Here is a 12,874-nt window from a genome sequence, read left to right as displayed (position 1 = left end):
CTGTGTTCTATATTGATGTGAAAGGAATAAAAAGAATAAAAAATAATAATAATGAAAAGAAGAATAAAGAAATTTTGAAAAAGGAGAAGATGAAAAAATAGAGTAGAAAGGGTTCATGGAAGGAGAGAGATAAATACTACAGGAATAACAACAAACTCACAACACAAAATTATATATATTGAGAGGGAAGGAGAGAAATCACTTCTAAACTTGTATTAGCTATCAACATTTATTACATACATTTTGCATATGCTACCTTTCGAAGAATTTTGTTTTTGCACTACTTTAGTTGAAAATGGTATTTATATTTCTAGTTATCTTTTTAATATTTTCATAATTACAATCGTTTTACTTTTTACAATTCGCAATTGCAGTCTTGGATAGATTATCTACTATTGTAATTGTTTTTCTAAAAAAAATTGCCTAAAACCCTAAATTACAGCCAGGAGTTTTCGGTTTTCTCACATAACGGTAAAACGCACTTTAAGGACTTAAAAATAAGCTACATTTATCTAGAAGTCTGAAAAGAAAACTGTAACTTATATCATATATTTCTTCTTGTTAACAGAACTTTGCCACGGTTGATAATCGAGTTGACCACGCCAATCCATTCACAAATCAAATCTTCCAAGAAGCTGTTATACGGAATGATAAAGCTATCGTGAAACTTCTTCTCAAATACGGTATCTATCCAAAGCGAAACGAACGTAATCGTCAAGGTTTGACTGCACTTCAGCAATGCGTTCTCGATGGAAACGGTCGAATGGCAATATTATTACTTGAAGCTGGAGCAGACATCGAGGCAAAAACATCAAACGGTTGGACTTGTTTACACATCGCTTCTGCATTAGGTGATCTTGATATGTTAGCCACCTTAGTGAACCATTGTTGTGATTTAGTAGCCTTGACTAAGAATGAGGAACTACCTATTGATCTTGCAGCATCTCGTGATATCAAAATCAAACTTGCTAAGGAAATGTCACGTATCGGTTACAGTGAGTTAGCGCAATGGTATATGCGTAAACTAGCAGCCCGTGAAGGCGTTTTCTATGTACTTTCAGCTGATACTCTGTTAGATTTAGCCTGTGAAGACAAACAAGAAGGAAGCCTGGGGAGTGAATTTGCACGTCAATACAATCAACAACGTGAAATGTACATCCACTCTCCAATTCGTAAACAAGACTCACAAGCTTTCCGTATTGATGCTTCACCGAAAAAGGATTTATGGCTTGAAAACCCTGCCCAAGAACAAACGAAATATCTCACATACTCGAGTGGTTATTTATCAGAAGTCGTTTTCGACCCAGCGTCAGGACAATATTTAAAAGCACTTTCGTCAAACCCTCCATTGTTAGATTCACCGCAACGTAAAACTGTGATTGAAGAGAAAATTCAACTAGCTTCAATCAGTGAGGTAGACGGTCCACCAATCAGCATGGAGGAATCTAAATCACGTAGTGGTACTTTAAAACGAACATCTAGCAACAAACGACACAGTCAGAATCTACGTAAACAAAGCACAATTGAGCTACATATTGATTATTCACATACAACAGAAAGTGAAAGTGATGACGACTGCGCTTTTGTAGCCGACCAATATGACGGATACCTTACTCAACCGTCAGATGTAACCAACTCCTTACCTAATCGCCGGAAACCCAATAATGCCGATTCTCATTCACCCGGACACTTAAAAACATATGAGAGAAGTTCATTTAAATCTTCAGATCGACCTAGCTTGGAAAGTGTTGAGGAACATACTGGTTTGAGTAATGAGACACTTATTATTAAAGATACTCCTATTCGATCAGCCCTTGCTTCATCCAACGAAAGCAATAATCAGCCAGAGCTAACGGAACCGTACAGTACCACACCACCAACAGCTAATTCCACTCTTAGCAGTTCAGGGAGCGGTGGCAAATCCAAGAACGTTAAGTTTAACCCGGTCGATAAGAACAATGAATTTTGTAATTGTCCGACTTGCAAGAAACTTGGATATGCGTTTTCACCGGATATTCAAGTAGGAAGCCGGAAACCACCGACGCTGCAACAAGCACCACAGCAAAGAGAACAAGCGTCACATTTAACGGGTAAAACGCCACAGGAAATAATGCAGACAGGCGCTGGGTATAATCAATTTTATTACCCTGAAACCACCACTGAAAAAGGAGGACTTTATTATGATCAAAGTGGTTATGAGTATAAGCCTCGCAAACGAAAGAAGAAGCTGTTTTCAGGCATCAAGTCCATGTTTAAAGATAGTATCAAAGTGCGGACCAATATGGACCCATCCCCTGCATGTGATGATGCTGGTATTCTTTTCTCAGTGTCAGTTCGTGATCGTAACAAAGCCAAACAAATCCGACAACGACAAGAAGTGCGTCGTAGCAACTCCTTCTCCGGTATGGAATCATCGTACAAAGCTGCTCGAGATGAAGAGGTCAGTGTATTATCACATTCTCAAGTTGTTGCACCACCTGCTAAATTCTCCGATATCTATCAAGAAAGAGGGGTGTTTGACCCTACTCAGTATGAAACCAAGATGGAGTCGTCGAGTCGCGTACAACAGGGAGAGTACCCTCATCAATCTTCAAGCCAGCAGCAATATCAACAGTCACAACAACAAAACCAACAAAGGGGACGTGATCAAGCACCGTCTAATTATTACCAGCCACGAAACACGTACGAATCGAGTCGCCGTGAGAAACATCAATTCACACGTGACCTTCCACCTCCATCAATGAACGGTGCAATAGCAGATGATATGTTGTATTACACCGAGGAAGAAATCAATGCTTATTTAGATGCCACGACAACTCTCCCACATGGTTTCCACTACAGTCGCGCACCACAAACCAACAACTATCAACAACATCCTCAGAACATCTTACAACAACACCCTAAACAAGCTGTTCCCATCCAACAACAAATTCCTCCATTAGCCAACAACAGTACCGGTCAACAAAAATACCACAGATCTAACAACCAAAACCATCATCAACAATCTCACTCAACAAAATCTCAGCACCCTCCAACATCTAATAACCATTCAACAAACTACCAGCAGCAATCAACGAAATCCTCAACAGTAGTAGACCACCATCATCAACATTCTTCATCCTCGCATCGGGAACGAGCACATGATTCACATCATTCTCACCACCATAAAGATGAACACAACAATGACAAGAGATTGATGGCTGGTAAGGAATCATCTTCTTCGTCGAAAACAGCAATGGATAATTGTGAATATTGTAAAAGTAATGCACCTATTGCTGGTGCTATTCCTATTCAAACTGCAGAATGAGATTCTCTTGGACTATGTAACTTTCGATGGAAATTCTCAGTGAATGATCAACATTATTTTAATGAGATTGAAACCAGCCGGATCTGCTGGGCATGGTGTATTATACATAGGCAAACTTAAACTATTAATGTAAATTAATTGCAAAATTGTAAGGATGCAAATGATGTTTTAATGAAATTCTCTAATTTAAATCTGTCCTGGAATAATGAAGTTGTTTATTAGTAAAATGCTATAATATAGTAAAATGCTATTATTTAAGCCATTATGATGGTTACTTTATTTACAAAACGAAGTGAATTTGGTTTAACACTTTTTAGCAAGATTATTATTTTCTTGAGAGCTTTGATTTTACCAAAGATATATTTGTGTAAGCTGTATAACCAGTATTTGAAAATATTTGCCGTATTTTAAGGAGGTTTCTTTTGTAGTTATATTTAGAGTATCGTCAATGATTAAGGCATTAAAAAATGTATAGAATATAAAAAAAGCTTCAACTGTTTACCGTAAGTGGGTTTATTTTAGCGGAAATAAATGAATTTGGTGAATTTTGAGAAAACTCGCTAAATTAGATCTCCATATATTGTTGTTGAACAGCATTTAAAAGAGTGCTCGATAACTGTGTAGAGCAATTCATAAATTTATTTCAAAATTTTGAAGTTTATAAAGAATTTTTCATTCGCCAAATTTAACAAAGAATTTTAAGGATAGAATTTCTATTTATCATACAGTATGTGGCCCCCAAAACGTCTATCCTAATTGAAATCTTTCTTTGAATTACTGAGTTGGTATGTTTTCATATGTTTATGCTTTCCAGAGTTACCAGAGTTTTTAATTTCCAATCTTGTTTGACTTTTGACGGTTTTAGTCCAAAAAAAGGAATTTTCGAAACTAATTTTTGAAAAAACAAGGAAGAAGAAAATTAGCCATGTTAAAAATGAAATTTTGGTATTTTTCTTTTTTCGGAGAAATGTGTTAGGATTGAATGTGAAGCTTTTCCAGGTTTTAAAGTACCAACATGGCTCGTTAAGGGAAAACCTCCGTTTTGGGGGGCATATACTGTATGCATTGTTTTAGTAGAATACCACGTAATCTTTGGGTTACCAGAGCCTAAAACCTTTCCCATCCGCCAAATTTAAAATTTATCAATCGCCCAATTAAATCCACACCAAAATTAATGGCCATTAATCCATTTGCCTATCCTTCAAGTTCGTTATTTTTAGGATCCATTACTTAATCGATCCCCAAATTTAAATTAAATTGAATTAGTAATCATGTTGAATAGGATTTTTTTGGAAATCACTGAAAAAAAAACAAATATGTAGGGCTACCTCCATAACTTTCAGACTGTTATCAGATAGAATAATATCTCACTTTGGCTACTTCATCATCTATTCAGATTCCCTTTGTTAAAAGTGATTATTGGTCGTAAAAACAGTTTCTCAAAATCTGATGCGTGGATAGAAATCTCATTATAAGGGTATGTTTGCACGGTATTTTTTCTCAGTTACGAAATTTTTAGTTTAGGAAAACGATTGATATTTACAAATCTATTTTAGCTTACAATCTGGAATTTTAGGAGCTGAAATTTAGTGATTCCATCGATTTTAACTCCTAAAATTAAAAAATCAATTTTAGTCTATATGGAAAGAATAACTAATTTAGGTGAAAACTTGACACCCAATTTTCTTTTCTTAGAAGTGCGTTTTCAAATAGTTTTCAACACTGGTGAATCTATAAAATGAGCTGATTTCAAATATGTAATTCTTATTTGCATTGAGGGGACCGAAGTGCCCGAAATTTCCAGTTGAAAATAATTTTTTGAGAACTCAAAAGAATCCAATCAAGCATGAGAGAATATGCAATTAAAATACGATAAGAACAAAGACATGACATTATCGTTGCACACGTGCAATTGAATTCCCATTGCAACTAAGGGACCCATTACAGACACGCTTCATTTTGGGACAAGCTGGAGTTTTTACAAGCTCTTATTTGATTTGGTTGGTCGTTAAGATGTAATAAAAGAATCTTATTACTTTTTCTAAAGAACGCGCCATCTCTATCACTTTAAATGACCAATTAGTGAAGTATCTTGTAAAAACTCCAAGGCATCTCATCATTTTGAGGAAAAAAGCATGAATTCATTCTATCTGATAATAATTCTATGAGTATATACACCTTTCCCAAGTTTATCAATTTTTTTTGACCTCATCAGTTTGAAACGAGAACTTCATACTTTTGAAGCTTTTGGTGATACAAAGTCATTCTGAAAATTTGAGATCAAAAGCTTTTTCCGTTCCTTTTTTATGGCTGTTTTAATTCCTTTGTTTTTACATTCAAACCTCTCTTAAAAGATATTTTATTCTACCGGGCCTCGTTTCTATGCCGTTTCCATGGGATACTTTTGTTTAAGAAAAAACTTTAAAATTGAAATATCTCAAGAATCGGAAGAGCTTTTAACATAATTCTTTTTTTGTAGTAGAATCTTTCTGAATTAAATGCATGTAGAACAGTGTTTTGGAATAGTGTTTTTCAAAAAGTCGAAATAAACTCGGGAAAGGTGTTACTGAAAACTATTTGTGATAACGTTTTGGATGTTGTATTGTGAAAATTGCCTAAACGTTGTAAAAAATTTAGCCCCTGAGATAATAATGTGAAAAAAATAGTATACGCCATTTTTTGGACTTTGTTTCGACTAAAATCTATTCCAAAAATATTGGCAGTCCGCATATTTTTATACCTTGCCTTTGAAGGAGAGGAAATTAAAATTAAAATAACCAGAAAATAAAAAGTAATACCTTGTTGAAAAGATCACTTTAAGGCGTAGTTTATATGGCCGGTTTTTTTGCCGTGTCTAATTCAAATAACTTCATCAAAAAAACTAAGTCTAATTGAGTGCGGCAAAAGAGCGGCTGTATAAATCAAATTTTGATTTGAGGTCGACCTTAACAATTGAACACGGCAAATTTTGCTGAACTTAATTAAAAAGAGCGGCAAAAGATCGGCACTGGTTTAAACGGCCTACTTTTTTGTCGATCTTAATTCAAACAATAATGTTTTCATGTGAAAAGACACCAAACTTCTTTGTTTCTTTTGTTTAAAATGTGGTTTCCTCGATTCATTTAAAGTCGAGTTCAAAATAAAAGCTTATTTAAAGTCGACTTCAAATAAGTTTTCAGTTTATACTGTCGATCTCAATTAATATCAAACTTTTGCCTCGTTTTTGCCGATTTTATATATTTGAATTAGACACGGCAAAAAACCGGCCATATAAACTACGCCTAAGCGAATGATTTTAAGAATCTAAACTCTATCAAAAATTTTGAAAATAAAGATAAAGCTGGGACCTAATTACCGGGGGCTAGGTATTAGAATATTTCTTAACGGCTGAAAGTATTTTCAAATATTATTAAACGGGGGGATGCCATAATGTCCGGGGTAGGAAAGAATTGAAAAAATTAACAATAGGGGTTTAGCGCCCGTTCAATTGGCACCCGTGAGAATGATTCTGTGGTGAATCAGCGTCGCCTAACTTTTTCCCCCAAATTGCAATAGAGGCCGATGGTTTCCCGTCTCCCGTGTTTTCGTGGCTTACTGTACTGATCTATCTTTTATCCAAATAACCATTGCACTGCTCTACTCTTAGTAACCTACAGATCTCCCTTTGTTGACCAGTGGGTACTAGGGTTGGTGGATGAGGGGTATGTGCGGACGGGACCTCCATTATAAACAGACCCTTAGAGAGACTAAAATTTTAGTGAAAAAGTGCCCCTTAAAGAGAATTTAAAAATTTTCTTTCGATTTTTGAAAATGTTTTACAGAGACAAAAAAAAAATTCTTTAAAAATCGTGGATTTGCCGACACTGAGAGGGAGTACTTTGTACTTTTCTGAACTGATTTTTGTAACTCTTAGCATGACTTTGGAAGGTGAAGAACTGACCCTCATCACCCGAACATACCCAGCATGCATCCTTCCCGGGTTTATAACCCAATAGCTGAAATCCTTTCAAGATATATTTCAATCAACAACTTACAGTATGTGGCCCCCAAAACGGCGATCAAATTTGAAATTTCTCTCAAATCTAGAGGAAAAGAGATTTTACAAAAATTTTTACTGCATGAAAACCTTTAACAAACCTTCTTTATTTCCTGGAAGTTCTTTTTCAAAATTTTCAATTTCAACAATATTTTTCAATCGCTTAAAGATAGGTAGCTTTTTTCTAGTGGCCCCCAAAACGGAGGTTTGAAATTTTAGCGATTTCTCGAGATATCTTTAAGATATGAATACAAAATTTTGACCATAGTTTTGAAATATGATTTAGAGGGTTTCGGGCATGGATTTATTTGATAAAATTTTTACAGTATACCCCTGGTTGTCAAAATGCAGGTTTAGGGCCCCCAAAACGGAGGTGTAGTTAAAATCAAATTTATAAGCCCAGTGGTAATAGAAGGAAAAACTATGAACATATTTGTGTTTTCCCTTAAATTTACGAGCCGATGGATGTAAAATTTATGATTTTTATGAAATATTTCAAGATTTTCGATATTTCAAAGTCCAAACTGAAAATTTAGAAATTTTCAAAATGACAATTTTGATTTAACAACGTCTTAATCAAGTTTTTGAAAACAAATCTCTTTTGAAAATAGTTCCATTCATGTATGGAATAAGCTGTGAAAATTTTAGAAAAAAAGCTTAACTGAAACTGAAAATATTAAGCTTTAAAGATATTTTTCTCATATATTTTGCAAGAAAATGACAGAATTTGCTGTTTTTGCTGATTCAGCGAAAAAAATTATATATAATGTTAATTTTTTGTTATAAACTACCAACTCAAGGTGATAGGAATAGAATTCCAAGATTTTTTGCTTTTTCTCATATTTAGAATTTTCGGTTTTGTCAATGCTGATTCTAGGGCTCCAAAATACTGGTTGACCTTCAAGATGCTATATCTTTTACCCAGCCTCTAAAGTCACAGATGTATTTGCATTTTATGAACGGCATTAGGTGGAAATAATTGAAAAAATTAACAATAGGGGTTTAGCGCCCGTTCAATTGGCACCCGTGAGAATGATTCTGTGGTGAATCAGCGTCGTCTAACTTTTTCCCCCAAATTGCAATAGAGGCCGATGGTTTCCCGTCTCCCGTGTTTTCGTGGTTTACTGTACTGATCTATTTTTTATCCAAATAACCATTACACTGCTCTACTCTTAGTAACCTACAGATCTCCCTTTGTTGACCAGTGGGTACTAGGGTTGGCGGATGAGGGGTATGTGCGGACGGGACCTCCATTATAAACAAACCCTTAGAGAGACTAAATTTTTAGTGAAAAAGTGCCCCTTAGAGAGAATTTAAAAATTTTCTTTCGATTTTTGAAAATGTTTTACAGAGACAAAAAAAAAATTCTTTAAAAATCGCGGATTTGCCGACACTGAGAGGGAGTACTTTGTACTTTTCTGAACTGATTTTTGTAACTCTTAACATGACTTTGGAAGGTGAAGAACTGACCCTCATCACCCGAACATACCCAGCATGCATCCTTCCCGGGTTTATAACCAAAGTTTTTCAATAGCTGAAATCCTTCCAAGATATATTTCAATCAACAACTTATCCCACTATCGAAATTTTATCGGGTCAGTCTTGAGACAGGAGTGTGGTATTACTACGAATAAAAGCCCCCCTCTTTTAAACGCCCCCTTTAATAAACGCCCCTCCTAAAAGAAAAATTATTTAATAAACGCCCCTTTAGGAAAAGGGCGTTTATTAGAAACTTGTGACTTTAATACTTCAATCCCAGTGTTAACTGGGTTTAAAAAGGAAGATTTTAGTCATTTCTTGTAACCAGAGCAGTTTTCGATGCAATTTTAGTCGTTGAACCAAAGAAATTTTGCACTAAAGTCCTGATAAAGAACTAAAACAAAGGGTATATTTGCTCTAAATATTCGACTATAGACTAAAATAATTTAATGAACGCCCCCTTATTTCAAACGCCCCCCCCTCGAATAAAAGCCCCTCCTAAAATCGAAAAAATTTAATAAACGCCCCGGGCGCTTATTCGAAGTAATACGGTATTAGTTTCTGAGAATTAATTACTTAATTGGGTTTGATTGAACCAAATTTGATCAATTAAAACATTTTGAAATACAATCAGCAACAGGAGAGTATACGTTTCAGGTTTCATCAACTACATGTTAATAAATTTTCATGAACTAAATAAAAATCAATATTTGGTTAAGGTGTGATTTTTTTGTTCTTTTGGTACTGGTAAAAGATTATTTCATAAAAGGATTTTTTCGAATTAACCATGGTGAAACAGGGCCGTTCACTTAAGTTATTTTTCCCTCCCAGTTATCAAATTCATGAGTTGAGAAGCTTGCCTATGAAGCTATTTCAAATACACTTTAGTGGGAAGGGAATATGGTTGTTTTATGTTCCTTCTGTCTGATTGGCATATATTTTTCCAAAGGTAAGGCACTTCGTTTTTTTTATGTATCCAAGACCGTTAAGGACACAATATATAAACACCCCGGTGGGACTTTTTTCAAAAATGGAGATGAAAATTTCGATTGAAATCCCAATGGGGATAGAAATTCGATTGTTTCCAAGCTTAAAATATCCAGTGAGGATGTTTTTAAAGTGCAATTTTTTGCATTGAATTTCAAATGAGGATAAAAAACAAAGTTAGCTTTCTTAGTGTGGCCGAAATTATGGGGTATTTTGTCCACAGCGGACGAAATTTAGGCCAAATTTTCCGCTGGCAGGCTGGGGTCGTACCGGGTCCTGTGACACAGGGGTATATATAAACAGTTTTTGAAGCTAACAATAGACCTTATCGTAGTTTTTGATTTTTCTAAAAAAGCTATGCATTGTGGGATTGTTTCGAGTGTATTACAATAGAAATCTCTTAGGAATTCCTCGAGGGAATTCTATTGTAATACACTCGAAACAATCCCACAATGCATCGCCTTTTTATTAAAATCAAAAACTCCGATAAGGTCTATTGATAACCAACAACAAAACCACTCTATCATGATCAACATTTCATTATTATGATTGTTGTTTGTTCCTTTTTGGTGTGTTCCCGTAGTGGACAACTCTTAACGGGCACAGTGTCAAGAATGCCAAAATCTATCTTAAAATTCATGGTCTTTCCAACTCTGCAACTTCCAACGTTAGTTAAAAGAGCTCTTCTTTGGGAAAGGTTAAGTTAACTCTAGTTTAGACGGCACACTTTCCGCCCTACCTATTCTAATTGTGGATTAAAGTGTGCATTGCCCTCTTTCATCGTCAATGCAAAAGTCTTTTTTAACACCAATTTGCACCCACTTTTCGCCTACTCGAACAATTAGAATAGGCAGGGCAGAAAGTCGACCGTCTAAACTAGAGCTTAATATGATGGCCTTTTGAAGCATGACAACTAGACTCGGGTCTGAAATATTGAAATAGGTTTTGTTGTATTTGAATATTTGTGTTTGAGATTTTAATTGTGTTTTTGATTTGTGATTTTCCTTCTCTTCTTAATAGCATTTACACTTGATCCAGATCAAGTATGGCAGCTCAACTACTACGAGGGAAATAAGACATTCCCAGAAAACAGGACAAGAAACAATACCAATATTGGAACACTTTATCCTGGCACCGCTATTGAAATCGACTGGAGTATTGAATCTTACATTGCTTTCTCCAATGGTCAAAACAGTGGTATAGATATTGATCAGCTCTCTGGTATATGTTTAACAGACTTATCAACCTGTGTCAATGGGTTTAGTCTTTCGTTGTGGATAAAATGGGATCAATGGGCCACTGATTTTATTATAAGTTCTTCAAAATTTAATTGGAAACATTTTACTGAAGATACCATACCTATTGAAGTTTGGAATGGAGAAGATAAGGCTTGGAGGTTGTTTCATAGTAGAGATACCACAAAGAAATGGTCTTTTTACGTTATTACTTGGTCCAAAGATGATGGTATCACAGTGTTTGTAGATGGCGTTAAAGATCTAAGAAACACAATTGAAGCTACTTCTTCAATGTTCAACCCTTTCAATCAAATGAAACCTCAAAGAATTTCTTTAGGGAAATCAGCAGCAAAGGTTTCACCCGAATCGCCAAGGCCGAATATTTCGTTGAGAAGATTTGCAATATGGAATAAGCAATTATCTGAAGATGAAGTTCTGACAGTTTATCAACAAGAAGGTAAGGAAAGACTTTGTTGGCCTCAATTTGTTGAAAGGAAATAACTGTTAGTCGGTAACGAATGATCTTAGTACGACTACTTCATATTTTGTCCTTTATATTTACTACACCACTGTCTGTTGACCGGGTGAGAACTCTCTAGCCAATGAGAATTAATGGGAACGAATCTAACTACTCCCAAATAGAATAAAATATCTTGTTATCAGTGAATTTGAATCTGATTCTAGTTCAAAAGCACAACTGGATCTCAAATGTTATTTTGCAACAACACAGTTATACTAGGCTGCGTATTCTCTCACTGGGTGACTCTTTTGTCGCTTTTTTTCAGTGAATACCAACAGATCCATGACACTGGAGTCATTACTTCATTAAAAGTCCATTCACTTTAAGTGTGCATTCTTCTTTGTTATCGTGTGGAAACCATATCAGCGTAATATACAAGAAATTTGCTTAAGAGTGGTTTCCCAATGGCTTCAAAAAAGAGTACACACTTAAAGCGAATAGATTTTAGATTGCAAAGTAATGTCTGAGACATTTCTGTTTTATACCATGGAGGAAAATGATATTTTAGTTGATAATACTGACATTTTCATTCCAGCTTCACCAATGGAATTTACTGGTATTTCCAGCGCTGGTCCGATCAGTTATTCTTTATTCACGGAGCATGCAAATCACACACTAACTGGCCACACTTTCAAAACTATATTCGTCCAAAACCAAATAGAATGTTTTGAAAAATGCACAATTGAATACAAAGTCCGGTGTAAGTCCTATAATTTTGGTGTGCAGAAAGAAACAAAGATCTGTGAATTAAACGAAAAGCGAAAATCGGATGTCGCTCGCTGGTTTTTCACTTCAAGTACGGAAGAATTTCATTTTAATTATTACGAGATTATGGAATAATTTTGTTATTGAGTAATAATTTGCATATCCAAAGCATACTTTATCAACCAATGAGTGAAATAATGAAAGTTCATCATAGCCTAAAGTGAATTGACGAATGAGCTTTACGCCTGGCCCCAACCAATTAACAACCAGTTCACTCAAAAGTCGTTTGTCATGTGAACTTATTGTAAAGTGATACTATACAATACTTTTTTAAAGGGCATAAACTTTCGCGGGTATTAAATTTCGCGGTTGAGCCTATTCGCGAAATTCAAAAATTTTGCGGGGACTTAATTTCCCGTGTGGCACTATTATAAATTGGATGGCAATATTTTCACGGTTTTGTGACTTCTACTGTCAAATCATGCATGTTGGTTGTTGAAATACACATTATTTGCGCTTCTTTGATACAAGTAACCATTCAAATAGTATTTATTTGACATATTTTGAGTATTGTTTAGAAATATTTCGCGGATGAGGCCCTTCCA

General features: G+C 35.2%; 3 protein-coding genes across 3 annotated transcripts in view; all 3 read left to right on the top strand.

The window, feature by feature from the left end:
* The window catches only part of LOC136806879 (GTP-binding protein 10-like), a 62,483-nt gene that overhangs the window by 29,289 nt on the left and 20,320 nt on the right, over positions 1-12,874 (top strand). The gene's annotated exons all lie outside the window — the stretch shown is intronic.
* Positions 118-3,499, top strand: LOC136806818 (protein phosphatase 1 regulatory subunit 12A-like). The gene is made up of 2 exons (XM_067063402.1): positions 118-298; positions 569-3,499. The coding sequence occupies exons 1-2, from the start codon at positions 296-298 to the stop codon at positions 3,305-3,307; spliced, it is 2,742 nt and encodes a 913-aa protein (XP_066919503.1). The 5' UTR covers positions 118-295; the 3' UTR covers positions 3,308-3,499.
* Positions 9,696-12,447, top strand: LOC136806807 (uncharacterized). Its single transcript, XM_067063390.1, has 3 exons — positions 9,696-9,771; positions 10,830-11,501; positions 12,100-12,447. Exons 1-3 carry the CDS (start codon positions 9,723-9,725, stop codon positions 12,402-12,404), a joined length of 1,026 nt encoding a protein of 341 aa, XP_066919491.1. The 5' UTR covers positions 9,696-9,722; the 3' UTR covers positions 12,405-12,447.

The sequence above is a fragment of the Clytia hemisphaerica genome, unplaced genomic scaffold (genome assembly GCF_902728285.1).
Source record: "Clytia hemisphaerica strain Z4C2 unplaced genomic scaffold, Clytia hemisphaerica genome assembly, whole genome shotgun sequence".
Classification (NCBI taxonomy): domain Eukaryota; kingdom Metazoa; phylum Cnidaria; class Hydrozoa; order Leptothecata; family Clytiidae; genus Clytia; species Clytia hemisphaerica.
The sequence above is the reverse complement of the archived record's forward strand: the minus strand, read 5'-3'. Positions and strand labels throughout refer to the sequence as shown.